This window comes from Selaginella moellendorffii, unplaced genomic scaffold, assembly GCF_000143415.4.
Source record: "Selaginella moellendorffii unplaced genomic scaffold, v1.0 SELMOscaffold_35, whole genome shotgun sequence".
NCBI classification, from domain to species: Eukaryota; Viridiplantae; Streptophyta; class Lycopodiopsida; order Selaginellales; family Selaginellaceae; genus Selaginella; species Selaginella moellendorffii.
Genome location: NW_003314296.1, coordinates 1 through 15,022, shown reverse-complemented (window position 1 = coordinate 15,022; position 15,022 = coordinate 1). Strand labels below are relative to the sequence as shown.

At 43.5% G+C, this 15,022-nt stretch overlaps 3 protein-coding genes and 1 long non-coding RNA gene across 8 annotated transcripts; 1 reads left to right on the top strand and 3 right to left on the bottom strand.

The window, feature by feature from the left end:
• Positions 1–3,654: 3,654 nt before the first annotated feature.
• Positions 3,655–4,758, bottom strand: LOC9656407 (cytochrome c oxidase assembly protein COX11, mitochondrial). The gene is made up of 7 exons (XM_002977593.2): positions 4,668–4,758; positions 4,413–4,611; positions 4,275–4,327; positions 4,132–4,204; positions 3,979–4,083; positions 3,842–3,922; positions 3,655–3,777 (listed from the first exon to the last, which is right to left on the bottom strand). Exons 1-7 carry the CDS (start codon positions 4,736–4,738, stop codon positions 3,679–3,681), a joined length of 681 nt encoding a protein of 226 aa, XP_002977639.2. The 5' UTR covers positions 4,739–4,758; the 3' UTR covers positions 3,655–3,678.
• A 449-nt stretch (positions 4,759–5,207) lies between these two features.
• Positions 5,208–6,852, bottom strand: LOC9657147 (cytochrome P450 78A4). The gene is made up of 2 exons (XM_002977592.2): positions 5,858–6,852; positions 5,208–5,801 (listed from the first exon to the last, which is right to left on the bottom strand). Exons 1-2 carry the CDS (start codon positions 6,833–6,835, stop codon positions 5,208–5,210), a joined length of 1,572 nt encoding a protein of 523 aa, XP_002977638.2. The 5' UTR covers positions 6,836–6,852.
• Positions 6,812–8,924, top strand: LOC112349088. Of its 5 annotated transcripts, none has more exons than XR_002993276.1 (10): positions 6,812–6,992; positions 7,200–7,275; positions 7,331–7,388; positions 7,454–7,578; positions 7,876–7,955; positions 8,044–8,113; positions 8,171–8,269; positions 8,334–8,473; positions 8,540–8,585; positions 8,639–8,924. It is a non-coding gene; the product is annotated as an uncharacterized LOC112349088 (long non-coding RNA). The 5 variants fall into 5 exon arrangements; XR_002993277.1 differs by having other exon boundaries at positions 6,891–6,992; positions 8,193–8,269; XR_002993274.1 differs by having other exon boundaries at positions 6,891–6,992; positions 8,044–8,269.
• A 1,906-nt stretch (positions 8,925–10,830) lies between these two features.
• LOC112349020 (golgin subfamily A member 3-like) lies at positions 10,831–12,216 on the bottom strand. The gene is made up of 3 exons (XM_024682591.1): positions 11,315–12,216; positions 11,138–11,260; positions 10,831–11,058 (listed from the first exon to the last, which is right to left on the bottom strand). The coding sequence occupies exons 1-3, from the start codon at positions 12,065–12,067 to the stop codon at positions 10,831–10,833; spliced, it is 1,104 nt and encodes a 367-aa protein (XP_024538359.1). The 5' UTR covers positions 12,068–12,216.
• Between the last annotated feature and the right edge of the window lie 2,806 nt (positions 12,217–15,022).

The window sequence follows — 15,022 nt, the reverse complement described above, 5'->3', positions numbered from 1 at the left end:
GTGACGAGATTTCATGATGGGTTCTGACGTACGGCTGACGGGTACATTTTGACGGGCCAGGAAACTTTACAGGCGGCAAAACGATAAGCTGCACGCGAATCTCTTATCCGATCGTCTGCATGGAGGACATGAAACTAGCTCGTTGATGAGCTTGGAGATAAAAATCGTATTTTTGGTGAAATCTCCAGTATTGTTTTGTATCTTCCACAATCAGTTCCTTTGGATAGTGAGTTGTACATAACTCTTTATATGTTAGAATTCACTGGCAGAAAAGCAAGTGAATGGAAACACAAAACAATTTCAACAGTGTTTGTTAAATTTCCGTATAATATTTTTATTTTCATATTTTAATAGTAGATGACCATCAAGTTACGTATAAAAATGCAAACGTTATCAGTTTTCTCAATATTTGTAGATCATAAACTTTGGCTAGCAATAATATTTTCAACTATCAAATTATAGTTATTAAGAGTTGCTCAGTGATCCTGTTGGACTTGACAAAGAAGATCCCCGTGTGACTTTTCGTATATTTCTATTTGATGACATTAAACTATTACTATTTATAATATATGATCAAAACATAAAAAAAAAACCATTTATTCTTTGTGTTCAATGTTTTTAACATTGTGAAGTATCTAAATCATTTGAATTTAAAGTATTTGGACGTGGATATAATTATCAGGTAAATCTTTTAGATAAAGTAGCTCAGGATATTTTTCATTAGGATCCAGTACCAAGATAATGTATTGTAATATATCTATGTACTGTGCCAAATATTCTTAAAACATAAAGACATACATGATAATCTACAAGCCTCTAGTTTGTAAAATGTTGATTGCAAGTATTCTGCTGAAAACTAAAAATTTGTATAAATTGATATAAAATTAAATTTTCAAAAAATAATTAGAAACTATTATAAACACTTGCTGACTACTAGTGAAAATTTATTCTTGAATGTAATATCCAAATGATCCACATATTATTTATATGTCAATACTAGTGATCAATTCCACCTTACCATTTAGTTTGAGGTGGTTGTACTAAGCAACACAAGAAATGTAGCCAACTTTGTATAACTAATTCACAAATTATAATTTTTTTAATAATTATTGAAAGACATTCATATTATAAAAAAATTTGCATGCAATAATGCTTATTTTAATTAATACTTATTTATTATTTTAATTGATTAAATAGAAGTTTATAATTATAAACATGTTTATAATTCATAAACACCAGATTAATCTTATTGCATATCAGCCATTAGAAAATTTTAAGAAAAATTCATAAATTATAGACATGTTTATAAATTATAAATACAATGAATAACAACCATTAAATGGTAGAATATCCAAGAATATTTTAAATATATCCACTACCACCCTAGATTTTCTTAAAAAAACCAATTAATAGAAAGTTTTAAATAAAATTATTTGATTTATAATATGATTTGAAACGAGTAAGAATGCAATAGAGATGTAGTAGGGTGAAAAGATTTAATCTTTCACTGCTTATAAATGAATAATATAAACTCAAATATAAAATTCTGCCAGGTAACATTTAATTTATCTTTTTAACTAATAATTTTGAGCTTACAGAAAAAGTGTTATAATGATAATTAATTAAGAACTAAAATAATAAATTAATCCTTAAAAATATAAATATTTTAATATTTTATTGTCTGTTATAAATTATGAATGAAAATATAATAAAATAATCTAAAGTACTAGGAAAAGCATGTATGTCAACCAAGCTCACACTCCAAGATTCTACTGAATGTCGTGGTTTCTCTGGTCGGCATGGTGAGGACAATAATACGTTTCTTCGGGAACCTGAGCTTTGTTGTTGCAACGGTCCCTCACTTTTGTTCCACGACAAGTCTTGAGTTCACCCTTCACCGCTGTTGCCGGCTCTTTCAGATCGAGGAGATCAAAGACCTCAAGGCAATCGTGCACATCACCGAATTTTCTGAAATGCAGATCTGAGTGGGGCACGTCAGTCAGCCGGACGGACTGAGGCATGATGTAGTAGAACTCTTCCTTTACCGCTGTCCACCGCTTTTTGGTTGCCGCCTTCCATATCTGCAGAACTACTCCCTTCCAGACTTGTTGGGACTTTGCCTTCCACTGAGCGACGATGATCTGCATTGCTACAAGCCGAAGCTCCTTTCCAACCAGTATGACGTAGATCACGTCCACTGCTTGCTCGTTGAAAGCCAGTGGACCCAATAGAACGCCTTGTGTAAGCTCCTTGGTTCCCAGCTCGTTAAGAGCAGTTGCCTCTGAGCCGTGTGCATATGTCCTGAAATGCCTGAATGTATATCCAAAGACGCTCTTCTGATATCTCATCACAGCTATCACCAAGCTTTCGACGTTCCAGGCGATCCGGGCAGGATTACGCTTTATCACGTCTTCGTCATCAGGCTCCTGACAGTCGACACTAATGGCCTGAGCCCAAGTCTCAATGTCACTCAACAGTAATGAGCTTTGCAGATTCTCATGTTGGTCCATAATGTACAGCTCCGCCTGACTGCGTACGTAGGGGCTCAGAGGACGAAAGAGGCCAATACCACCATTTTCATCCTCCTCCTTATAGAAGCAAGTGAAATCTGTGAGACCAAGTCCCAGCTCGTGACTGAGTTCTCCCCAGATGACCAGCTCCAGGGCACCACGAAGCTGCTTCTGCGTCTTGAGCAAGCCAATAAATCTCTTGAACAGCTTAGACGTATACATGCCTCTGATCTTCCCTTCAAAGACTCCCTCATTCCCCTTAGATTCCTCATAAAACTCGAGAAGAAGTGGAATGCCCCCGGTTAAACGATCTGCATGCTGCAGCTCTTCTACCGTTAGTGTCGACTGTGCCATCCACGTTTCCATCTCGCGGCTGGTGTATGGACCATCGAAGAATTCAGTCTGTATGTGATCGTCATCCTTGTCACTCTCCGACCATATCTGCCTTTCCCTGCTATCAGCCGAAGACAGCATGAGGAGCTTGTGGGTGAAAGCCGCAGAGGCCAAGTCCGCAGAAGAGACGCTATTCGCCTCGAACTGATCCCAGTCATCCACTACGAACAACAAGGCCCCCCGCTTCTGCTGGCGACACCACGACTTAAGTTCATCGATCGAAGTCATTGAGGAGAGTGAAGAAGAATCGCCAGATGCCACAATCAAGGCTTCCCTGAGGACCAAAACAGGTTCCGCAATGTAGCGCAGCACGGAGATATAAGCTACACTCATCATCTGAGAGCCAACGAGGTAGCCAGAGATGGTGGATACCACTGTACTCTTCCCAGTACCTTTGGCACCTAAAACCTGCATATGTTGCCTTGCTCTCATGCTCGTCATCGCACCATACAGCCTCTCTGCACCCTCCCTTCCTACGTACTTGTATTGGGCTGTAAGGTTGGTGGCGAAATTCGTCGTAGGGCGGAGAAGCTCCCACACTTGACACGGATCCCACAGGAAGCTTGGATCTCGCCCAAAATACAAACCCGCAAGAGCATTGCGGAGAGCCGTAGGGCCTAAGTCCTCAAGCGCCTCCGCGCTGCGCTTCAGCGGCAGTGACATTGTTGTTGCCAAAAACCTTAATGGTGAATTAAGTTCTGTAAAGGTTCTTTGCACTAAATACTTATGCCAAAGTTCCTGACTTTCATACTTTCATGTGAAGTGATGCAAACTTCTATTCATCAACTTTGAAGAATGTGTAGGACAGGACTAGATTTGTTATATCATCCATGCGGGGATCCGTCGCAAACTCTGGATCCACGTAGAAGAATACCTGCAAAGGAGACACGGTAACAATCTGGCAATGGACTTTGTTTTTGATTTTTGTTCGAACTCACGGGCATGTCTATCTTTTCTCCTGGTTGAAGCCTCTGTTCCTCAAAGCAGAAGCACTGTATCTTATTGAAATAGACGGCCGCCTGGAAAAATCCCAGTGTGAGCTACTTTGAAGGCGGGATAGTTCTCGTCAAAGTACCTGCATTGGCACCACATTGTATGTTGAAACACCGGTTATAGGCTCCGAACTGAGATTCTCGGCCGTGAAAAACGCCAGTGAGCTCTCACCGGGTCTCACCTTCACCTGAACAGCAAAACAAAACGAGTGACTAAACTCAAGAACTGAAGTTACCGTTCTTTGACACGGCGTGAATCTCCATTGCAACTTATCGGAGACATCCGTGTTGAATTGCACGACAATCTCGCTGCAAAGAAAGACGAGCAAATGAAGAAACGAATCACAGAATGCTTGAGAAGGAAAGAGAAAGATCACACCGAGTTACTGGAGCGTCTTCTTTAGCATGGCGAGCGATCTTTTCCTCCACAGACTGCAAAATGGCCATCACCAATCAAGCACAGAAAATGGTAAAAAAACAAAAAAAAAAAAAAAAAAGGAAGGAGAAAGAAAGTTACCTCTTTTCTTTGGATTGTTCCACCATAGCCAGTTGCTTGGCAAAACCTCCGATAGAGTGGCACCGAGGCGTACGTGAGACCGACCATTCCAATCACCACCGCGCTGAGATACATTAGAGTCGTTTGCGTCTTGTTTGGCCTCTCTGTTGCCCCTGGCGACGCTGATGCCCTGGCCGCGAAGTAGCGCGATGCCGTGTAGCTTGGCAAAACGATCGACTCAGCGAGAATTTCGAAGAAAGATCACGATATCCTCACCGGCATTCAGTCGATCGCGCGGCATCGCGCAGCGCCCACGCCCTCGCCCTCGGCGCCAATCGCCCCAGCATTTTAGAATTTAGGGCTTTTCCCCCTTGGGTTTATCCGTACGGGACAAACGTACGCTTTGGCCCATCACGTCAGCTGTTCGAATCCTTGTGGCGTCACTTAGGGTTCTTGTGTCAGATCGCTTGGTTGTTGCGCGGCAAAGAGATCAGTCCTCCATTCCTTTGGTACTCTGCAATCTCCCAGGTGCCCTGCGATGGTTTGCGATGGATTGGGGGAAATCTATCCTCCAGCGCGCCTGATTGATTCGCCGCAGCGCATAAAGATCGAGGTAGGGAAATGCCAGGACATCGTTTCCCCTATTCTTCCTTTGGAGGTAATTTCTTCGTTCTTCACATAATCTTCTCAGACTCACCACGCCTAGCTTCAGATTTGCGCTCTAGGATCTATAGAGCTATCTCGAGAGGTATAAAGAATCTCTAGAATTATCTTATTGATGAAAGATCTTTGCCACATTTTTTTGCTTGAGACTAACTATCTCACTTTTACCACCAGTGGTGCAGCCATTTCGCTGGACAGCTTGAGAACTTCGGTGAGATCAACGGGATGGGCTGGGTCGACCTGGAACTCAAACTTGTGAACCAACCGAGCCGTCCAGAGAAGAACAGTAGCGAGGCCGAGAGCTCGTCCGGGACACACTCGGCGACCAGCTCCGAATGGAGCGAGACGTAAGTCAGTTCCTTTCACGTCGACGTCCTGCTCCAGAAATCTCTCCGGGCTGAATTTCTCAGGCTCGGACCAGATGGATGGATCGTGAGTGATGGACCACATGTTTACCATGGCCGTGGTGCCTGCAGGGACGTGGTGACCGGCCAAGGTTACGTCGTGAATCGCAAGCCGAGCCCAAGAGAGCAAGGGACCCGGAGGATGCATCCGAAGAGTCTCCTTTACAACGGCTTGGAGGTACACCATCTTGTGGAGGTCGGACTCGGCAACTTCGGATTTTCCTCCAACTACGCTAGCGATCTCCTCACGCAACTTGCTCTGGATTTCAGGATGGAGGACGAGCTCCGCGAGAATCCACTCGGTGAGGAGAGCAACGGTGTCAGTGCCTCGGAAAATCATCTCCTGTGAAGACACGTAGACGTGAGTCACAAACGAAAATGAGAATTGAAGACTCTTACCCAGAGGACTGCGATCATGTCGGAATCGTTGAGCTTGTCTTCGCCATCAAGTGAGAGAAGCACATCAACAAAGTCCGGCCCAGCAGCTTTGTTGTCGAGCTGACGATGCTCGTCGATGATATTCTGCACAAAGCTCGTCACGCGGGGAACCAAAACGGCACACCGCTGGAGGATGTTCTGGGGATCGACTGCCTTGAGAGCTGGCAAGTGATCGGCCCAGTTGAATGCACCGAGCAGCTCGAATCCTTCCCTCACCATCTCAGAAAGCTGAGCAGCATTTTCAGAGCCATCCTCGAACCTCCTGCCGAACACCGTCTGCATGATATTGTTGAGCGAAGCTCGCTGGAGAAAGTCCCGGACTCGGACAAGGCCGTGGTTGTCTGCTGCAAAGGTACTCATGGCTTCGATCATCCTGCTTGTCTCTGCCTGACGAGATGGTTCGTGAGCAGCAATCTGGCGTGGAGAAAACAGATAGTTGGAGGCAATCCTTCGCAGGTTACGCCAGTAATCTCCATAGGGAGCGAAGCCGATTGCTCGTCCAAACAGGAGCTGCTGAGCCGACTGCTTGAGGGGCCTGTCCGCGAACTCGGAACTGTTGAGCAGCTCTCGTGCTACTTCCGGCTTGCTGGTGATGATCATCCTCGTGTTACCCAGGCTGAAGGCCATGAGCTCCTTTGCATGGTGCTTCTCGGCAAGCGCGGCCAACTTGCGGTGAGCTTGGCCTCCCATCTCAGTCAAGACTCCAAGCACTGGCCATCCTCGGGGTCCCGGGATCGTCTGCTTCCTCTTCAGCGTCCTTCCCCATGCATTGCCGCCAGGAACAAACCAGGAAGCCAGGATCGCCGAGACAGCAGCTAGAACAAAAATGGCCACAGCAGCGACAAATCGCCATGCATGATCGTTGGCTTCAGCAGACAGATGCCGGGAGCAAAAAGGCAGAGTGAGGATCCACCAGTCGAATCCAGAAGCCGACTCCATGATCAGAGCACTCACTTGGAGAGAAAGAAGAGAACCCGAGGCAGGAGACTGAGATATGAAAGCTCTCGCGGCATGGGTCTTATATAGTGACCAAGGAGGAGATTACTTTGCGACTGGTGGCTCAAGAGGAGTGCTCCAAATTGGTAATTACTCCGAGGTAAGCATTCCACTTTTCTGGTTTCTTTTTGCTGGCTGTGCTGAAATTTTACTCTTTTTCTGGCTTGTGGAAATTTACTGCTTTGTGTCGTTTGGTTAGCTTGCTCAGTGGTCCCTTCCATGTTTGAATTACTCTTGCTTGCCTGGGGGGAGCCAGCCATGATGAATGTGCCCTGCGCTTTCGCTCAGTATTTTGTCGGTGTTGCAGATTACGCACTGTGGATGGGCTTGAATTCGCTTGTACTGTACACGAGCGCAACAACAACTAGAGAGGCTCATCGCATGTAAGTCATATGTTCGTCATGTGTGCTGAAATAAATACGTTGGTTGTTTTTATAGCTCGGAGCCAAGGACTGGGGGAGCCTCTCGCCTCATTCATTGAGAAGATGAAGTTCAGGTGTTTACATCAGAAAAAACAATTGACATACACTTTTCTAAAACCTCTATTCTTTTCTTCTGTAGATGTCCATCTGAACCGAATACAACTGGGAAGAGTTACTTAAAGCCAAGAGCTTAAAGTTTCGTTCTTACAATTTTTCATACAAAAGCTGCATACCATCACCTTGGCGTTGCGAGAGCTCTCAGAGGTACTTTCTTCCGTAGAGTTATGACAAATGCATCCTCCATGTCCAGGTTCTCCTCGCTCACCTCCCACTTAAATGCCTGAATCAATCTAGCCAGGGTGATTTCCACCGTTTTCGGTCCCAAGTTCATCCCGGGACACATTCTTCTCCCGGATCCAAATGGTAGAAGCTCAGTGTTTCCCTTTCACATCAACTGTGCCTTCCGTAAACCTTCAGGATTAAAAATCCCTGCAGACTCACCCCACCACCTTGGATCTCGAGCGATCGACCAGATGGTAATCAGCCTTCTTGTTTTCGCAGGGATGGCGAAGCCGTTTACCTTGCAGTCTTAGAGGAGCTGGCGGATGCAAGCGGAAGGTCTCCTTGACCACGGCTTTGAGGTATTTTAGTTTGGAAAGATCGTCTTCGTTTACGTCTCTACCGCCGCCAACGATTAGATCGATCTCATCTTGTGCATTGGCCATGCAGGGTTGATTTCTTATTAGCTCCGAGAGTGCCCACTCCATGGCGATAGCCGCTGTGTCAGTTCCTCCGGCAAGTACGTCCTGGCACACCCGTTTTAAAATGGATCATTAGCTTCCAAACTATTGAAAAGTTACCATGATCATGCCTTTCAGACAATCGTTGTCAAAGTCATCCAGTGACAGCATCACGTCGATCAGATCTGGAGCTTGATTGTCAACTTTGTCGAGAGGTTTGCCATCTCCTTTTCTCACCGGCTTTAGTTTTGACTTGTGTTCATCAATGATCCTTTGCAGCACCTTGTCCAGTTGCTTGTGTGCTGCTTTCATGGCTCCAACTGCGTTTTGGTAATCCAGCCAGCCCAAGAAGGGGAGATAATCGCCCAAGACGAAAGCTCCCATAAAATCCACTGCCTCTCACACCAGCTCCACAAACAGTGAGTCCTCAAATCTCTCGTTGAAAGCCATGGATAAGTTCATGTTCATCATAGTCAGTTTGGCAGCCATATCAACCGGGAGCTCTCCACTGCGGCCGATGGAATTAATAAGGTTCGAAATTCTACTCGCTCTTAGATCTCTTGAATCTTCCACTCTCTTTGCAGAAAAGAGCTCCAAGTTTGCTACAATTCTCATCATCCTCCAATGGTCACCATATGAAACATAGGAAACATGCTCGGCAACTGAGATCTTTGGCCTTGATGGAAAATGGATGTCATAAGTGGAGAGAAAAGCTTTTGCTGCATCTGGGGAGGACACCACAATGGTTGGAACTACACCAAGTTTGATACTCATGATGGGACCAAATCTTTCAGAGAGTTTGGACAGGGATTTGTAAGAGTGAGGTCCTAGCAAATGCAAATGCCCAATAAGTGGAAGTCCATTTGGTCCTGGTGGGAGATTTCTTCTTTGTGAGCAAAAATGAAGAGATACCAAAAAAGATGATTGCAGTGATCATATCCATGCTTTACTGAAGAGCATTACTACCTCAGTGTCAATTATGGGTGGAAAAATTATTGTGACAAGCCACATGGAAAGTTCGATGAAGAAAAAAGCGCGAAATGCAGCCGTTCGATGGACCTTTGCCAAGAGCCCTAGAACCAACGGCTGGCATTCATTTGTTTCGCGCTCGAAGAAAAATCACATAGCCTTGATAAAGACCGTAGAGTTACCTACGCTCACCTCCCACTTAAATGCCTAGCCAGAGTGATTTCCACCGTTGTCCGTCCCAAGTTCATCACGGGACACATTCTTTTCCCGGATCCATAGAAGCTCAAAGTGCTTCCCATACCTCTCAGGATTAAAAATCCCTGCAGACTCACCCCACCACCTTGGATCTCGAGCGATCGACCAGATGTTAATCAGCACTCTTGTTTTCGCAGGGATGGTGAAGCCGTTTACCTCGCAGTCTTGGAGTGATTCGTGGGGAGCCATTAGAGAAGCCGGCGGATGCAAGCGGAATGTCTCCTTGACCACGGCTTTGAGGTATTTTAGTTTGGAAAGATCATCTTTGTTTACTTCTCTACCGCCAAATATTAGATCGATCTCATCTTGTGCTTTGGCCATGCAGGATGGATTTTATGAGCTCCGAGAGTGCCCACTCTGTGTTAATGGCCGCTGAGTCAGGTCCTCCAGTAAGTACATCCTGGAATACAGCCGTTTTACGATGGCTTATCAACAGACTCTTTCCTTCTTGCCCTCTGCGATGTGGATGCTGCATACCTTCCATCTTTCAGCGCTCCGGACCGATATTCTTACCTTAAACCGCACAGGATTAGTGGGAATCTACGTTGTTTAAGCTAACCCAGCCTTTACTTTAGTGCACATATAAATAAGATCAAGTCCTTTAGGGTCATACGAGCTATGGCGAGAGCAAGCAAGAGAAGTAGAGAAGACGATGGTATCATGGTGCTGAAAAAGAAGCGTCGACTGAGAAGCGAGAGGGCTTGCAAGCTCACGGCCCAAGAGGTGAGGGATCAAAACTTGTACGGCGTGTGGGAGCACCACGACCTGCCGGACAACGTGTACCAGTGCCCAAGGTGCCAATCTTACAACACGCGGTTCGATTACTACAACAACGAGAAGAGTACTGGCAAGCGCGACCAGCCGCGCTACGCTTGTAGGTCGTGCAAGGGAAAATGGACACAAGGTGGCAAGGTAAGGGACGTATCGCTATCGCCCACTGGTGGAAATAAGAGAACTTTAAAGAGCCATGGAAGAGACAAGATCACTCCAGTCGTCCAGGAAGAATTTGTAGGCGAATCATCTCAAGTTATGGGTGATTGTGTTGCGGGTTTTGATCAAACTACTTATTGGGAGCAAGGTCATGGTCTGGGTGATTGTGCCCAACCTTTATCTCACGAGGCTTTTGATCAAAACAGTTGTTGGGAGCTTCTGCCAGCCTTGGGTCAAGGACCTGTTGGTGACTGTGTGCAAAAAGTGTTTGCTCAAGCTAGCGAGCTTGGCGATGGAGTGTTTGCTGATCAAGTTAGTCAGGAGTTTGTTGGTGGGGTTGAAGGTGGAGATGTGCAAACCAATTGCTGGGGACAACCTCAAGAATTCAACGATGTGTTTCTTGATATTGAGGGATTTCTGGCAGACCTGCCAGAAATACAGGCTTGCTGATTCATGGAAATTTTTGTCAAAAGAAAATTTATAGTTGGATCCCAGGGTTTCCAGGGAGTTTTCATTTGTTTGATGAGTAGAAGAGAATTATATTTCAATCTCTATGTCAAATAATTTAGAATATGAAAAGCCGCAAGGATAAGAAAAAATATATACTTTTTCTTTCTCTCTTTCAAAATAGTTTCCTGTCCACCAGTAAGCCGACGAAGGAGCTCACAGAAACCGCGACAATGGTTGCTCCCAGGAACCCGGAGGAAGCCTTGCCCTGCTTTCCCACCACTTTGTCCTTGCCACTGCTCGTCTCCTCCTCCACAACTCCCGCGGAAGGAGCCGCTCCTTTCCTCCTCCTCGGCATTGCTTTGAGAGCTCCGGTATCAAAATCTCTGGAGATACTTCTCGTCTGTGACGAAGATGAAAATCCATGTCTTAGCAGCAAGCGAGGAAGAAGGAGAGAAAATTGTAGAAGTGTGGTTCCTTACCTCGACTTCTTCAACGGCTGGCTCCGCCGGACGAGTCTCCAACTTCTTGGCAAACGCTCCATTTACGTGGATCTCACTCAGCTTCTTACGAAGATCCTCTCTCTCGCCTTTGATACTAGATATCTGGCGTTCATCACAAAGTATTAGGAGGAAAGAAGAAGCCCAGGCAAGAGTTACCTCATTATCCAGCAGCTGCTTTTCCTTGGAAAACTCTTCGCTCATCGCGCTTAGCTTGGCGAGGAGCGACTTGGTCTCCGATGCGTAGCCATCTCGCTGCTGGGCCTCGCTCTCCTGCCTTCGCGAGATCGTCTTCTCCTGCTCAGAAATGAGTCGAGCTGCTTCGTCCAGTTTTTCCTCCAGAGAGCTCGCCACACCTTGGACCTTCGCGAGCTCTGCTTGAAAGTTTGATGCCATAGCCTCGGCTTCCTTCTCGAGCTCTTGCACCTTCTTACTTTCAGCGTCTTTGGATCTCGCAGCCTCTTGTTTGGTGGCCTCGAGCACTTCCTCCGTATTAGCCAGCTTCTCCGCCAGCTTCTCGATGGTACTCTCGAGAGCGGCGATCTTCTCCGCTGCGGCTCTCTGGCTCTCCCCTGCGTCAGCCTGATGCTTTGCGGTAGCTTCTTCTGCGCTCGAAAGCTTGCCTCGCAGTTCTGCCTCGGCTTGGAAAGCCGACTTGAGAGTCTCCTCTTGGCCAGCCAAGGTCTCTTTCAAAGCTGTCAGCTTGGAGTTCACAGCCGAGAGCTCCTTCTCTCTTTCCGAGGCCACCTTTTCTCGTTCGCCCGCTGTTGCCTCGTGCATTGCTGAAGTTTCTTCTGCGAGCTTGAGCTGTTGACGTAGCTCCGCCTCGGTGTCAACAGCCGCCTTCAGAGTTTCTTCCTGGCTTGCCAGAACCTTCTCTAGAGATGCCAGTTTCGAATGTAAACTCGACATCTCCTCCCCCAGCTCCGCAACCTTCTTGTTGGAGACGTTGGCGAGCTCTTCGTAATGCGCCGATTTGCTCTCGGCAGCTTCGACGCTCCCTTAAAGTGTCACATGCATTTGACGAGAGCTCTCCACAACTCCTTCGAGCTCGGAAGCCTTTGCCGTGTGAGTGGAAAGTTCTGCCTGGATTTTACGCAGCTCTCGAGGTATGGTTCAAGCAAATAAGAGAAACACTTGGAATCTTTTAGAGCAGATCGAGGACAAACTTGCAAGTTTGGAAGTAAGATCGATTAGAGAACGAAAAGGATAGAAGAGAGAGAGAGAGAGAGAGAGAGAGAAAGATTTTAAAACCTCTGATCATTCCGGACAAAGCGTCTGGACAAAAGCAACACTGACAGAATCTACTAACAATCGTCGAGAAAGCAGCGAGATTCTCTTCGCAGTACGCACCTCAAAACTCGAGATTCAAGGGGTAAATTGTCTCTTTTTCAACCTTATTGAAGCGGCAGGGGATTTTTAATCTTTTGTTCACAGATTTTCACAGTGACTCTTGTCCCCCGTGTCGCGTCTCTCCGCCAGCTTCACTGTTTTCTTTCCCGAGAGCACCGCTTCTCCTCAGGCGAACCCCGTGACAAGTCTAGGATTTACAAACGTAGAACATATGAGGAGAATATATGGTCAAATAATTTCTTAGTAATTAATCTAATTTTTACGTGTAGAGCTCACGAGACATTTCGAGTTTTCGTGTGTTGTGGCAGTAAGAACCTCAACTCGTGATAACGCGTGATTACCTCGTTGGCAAGGCAAAGAGATTGAAACCTTCTATGCTTCTTTCTTTAGATCTCGATCTCCTAATCGCCACTATATAGGTATCTTGGTCTACCTCAATCTTACTCGCTTTAGCTTACCAAGTAAAAATACGGATGCAAGCACAACATCGCATTTAACTTATACAAAACTCCGTGTACAAGCTTACACAAGGCTGTCATTGCACAACAGCAAGGCTGGAAGAAGCACATTGCATATATATATAAATCAATCTGGTTTACATGTGACCATGGTTTTAAGTGTAAAGATTGCTCCAGAGTGAAAAAAAGGGGAGCATGTGATCTGGCTCTCGTTTACTTGGGCAAAGTCATTTGCAACACTATCAAACTAGTGACAGATGCAATATGGCCTCCCAACTCTCATTGCCCATGCAAACATCAATAAAAATTTCCCAGAAGCATAACATGCCCCTCACCATTGTAGATATATTATATTTTTTATTATTATCTATACTATTTTAGACTAGTTTGCAAGTTGGCAACAAGTATATAAATAAAATTTTTACATAAATAAATAAATAAATTGCTATGCGTCAACACTTGGTTTGCTTAATAGTAGTGTTATTCTTACTTATTAATCCAATTCATCAAATAAAGTTTATAATTATAAGCATGTTTGTAATTTATAAACACAAGATTAATCTTATTGCATATCAATCATTAGATGATAGAATAAAAAGGATATAATAGAAAGTTTATAATAGAAAGTTTAAGAAAGTTTATAAATTATAAATATGTTAAATACAAGATTAATCTAAATGATGGTAGAATATCCTGGAATATCAAAGTATATTCTAAGTATATTCACTACCATCCCCTATAGGTTTGCTTAACCAAACCAAAAATAAGAAACAAATTCAACTTTCCAAACATTTATCATCAAATTTAAAGTTAGATATTTTGATTTATTTTTATTTTTATTTAAAAATTAAAATCTATCAAATTACTAGATTTATAGCATTTTTAATTCAAGTCTTTTTTTTACATATGTTTATCAGAATATAATTGTGTGGAAAACATTAAAAAAAAGTATTCATTTACTAATTCTACTAGTAGTACTACTTTATCTCCTCAATATTCAAGAAGAGCACTATTTTGCTATCTCTTATAGAGGTCAAACTTTAATAAATATCCAACTTCTTACTGAAGCTCATATAGCACTTATTAATCGTTTTGAGAATCATCAAAGAACCCCTCAAACTTATGTTGAAAATACGATTATGCTTCACAATGTTAATTGACAGAATACATTCATTTAAGCATTTAATGATTTATGGGATAACTGTCTTTAAAATGTCAACCCCGTTTCGACTGCATCCTGATGGACCAAGCGATCACGCATCCAGAGTGCTCAGTTCGAGTCAGCATTCACTCCAAACGGGGTTGGTATACTTAAGGTTAAAAAAAGAATATATATGAAATTTGAAATTTTATGCCACCTTTATTTAAGCTCTTATACATAGTTGCCAATTTTTTCAGAATTTTTGGTTTGCTTAAGTAAACTTGTAGGGGTAATGAATATATCTAGAATATACTTGAATTTTCTGGGATATTCTACCATTTAACAGTTGTTATTAATTTATATTTAATCTTGAATTTATAATTTATAAACACGTCTACAAATTATAAATTTTCCTAAGCAGTTCCTAGTATATTCTAATTTATTCTACTATTTAATGGTTGATATATAAATAAATTATAAAATTCCATTTGATCAACTAGATTAAAAATTTGTTGTGCATTGCATGCAGCAAAGCTTGGTTTGCTTAATAATAGTGCTTATTACTTATAAATTATATTGATCAATTGGAAGGTTATGATTATAACATGTTTATAATTTATAAACACAAGATTAAATATCAACTTTCAGAATAAACTAGAATATGCTAAAAAGTGTTTAGGAATGTTTATAAATTATAAATACATCATACTCCCTTATTTAAACGTGCTATTGGCATATGGCATCCGGCATCTTTTATTCCATTTTTAGAATATTATTTCTGAATATGCTTATAATCTAACGGTTCAAATTCAAAAACTTCAAATAGACGGCATAGATCAGTGTTTCTGAACGCGAGATAAAAGCAGCTCTGCAGCTGCTTGCCTCTTTCTTTTTCTTTATCCTCCTTTTCTTTTT

Excerpts from the sequence above, each read along its gene's own strand:
- LOC9656407 (XM_002977593.2), bottom strand. The coding sequence starts at position 4,738 with ATGCTGGGGCGATTGGCGCCGAGGGCGAGGGCGTGGGCGCTGCGCGAT. Across the intron at positions 4,612-4,667 it reads GCGCGATCGACTGAATGCCG|CTACACGGCATCGCGCTACT; the intron begins GTGAGGATATCG and ends CGTTTTGCCAAG. Across the intron at positions 4,328-4,412 it reads GAACAATCCAAAGAAAAGAG|TCTGTGGAGGAAAAGATCGC; the intron begins GTAACTTTCTTT and ends GCCATTTTGCAG.
- LOC9657147 (XM_002977592.2), bottom strand. The coding sequence starts at position 6,835 with ATGGAGTCGGCTTCTGGATTCGACTGGTGGATCCTCACTCTGCCTTTT. Across the intron at positions 5,802-5,857 it reads ACATGATCGCAGTCCTCTGG|GAGATGATTTTCCGAGGCAC; the intron begins GTAAGAGTCTTC and ends GTGTCTTCACAG.
- LOC112349020 (XM_024682591.1), bottom strand. The coding sequence starts at position 12,067 with ATGTCGAGTTTACATTCGAAACTGGCATCTCTAGAGAAGGTTCTGGCA. Across the intron at positions 11,261-11,314 it reads AGCAGCTGCTGGATAATGAG|ATATCTAGTATCAAAGGCGA; the intron begins GTAACTCTTGCC and ends GATGAACGCCAG. Across the intron at positions 11,059-11,137 it reads CAGCCGTTGAAGAAGTCGAG|ACGAGAAGTATCTCCAGAGA; the intron begins GTAAGGAACCAC and ends TCTTCGTCACAG.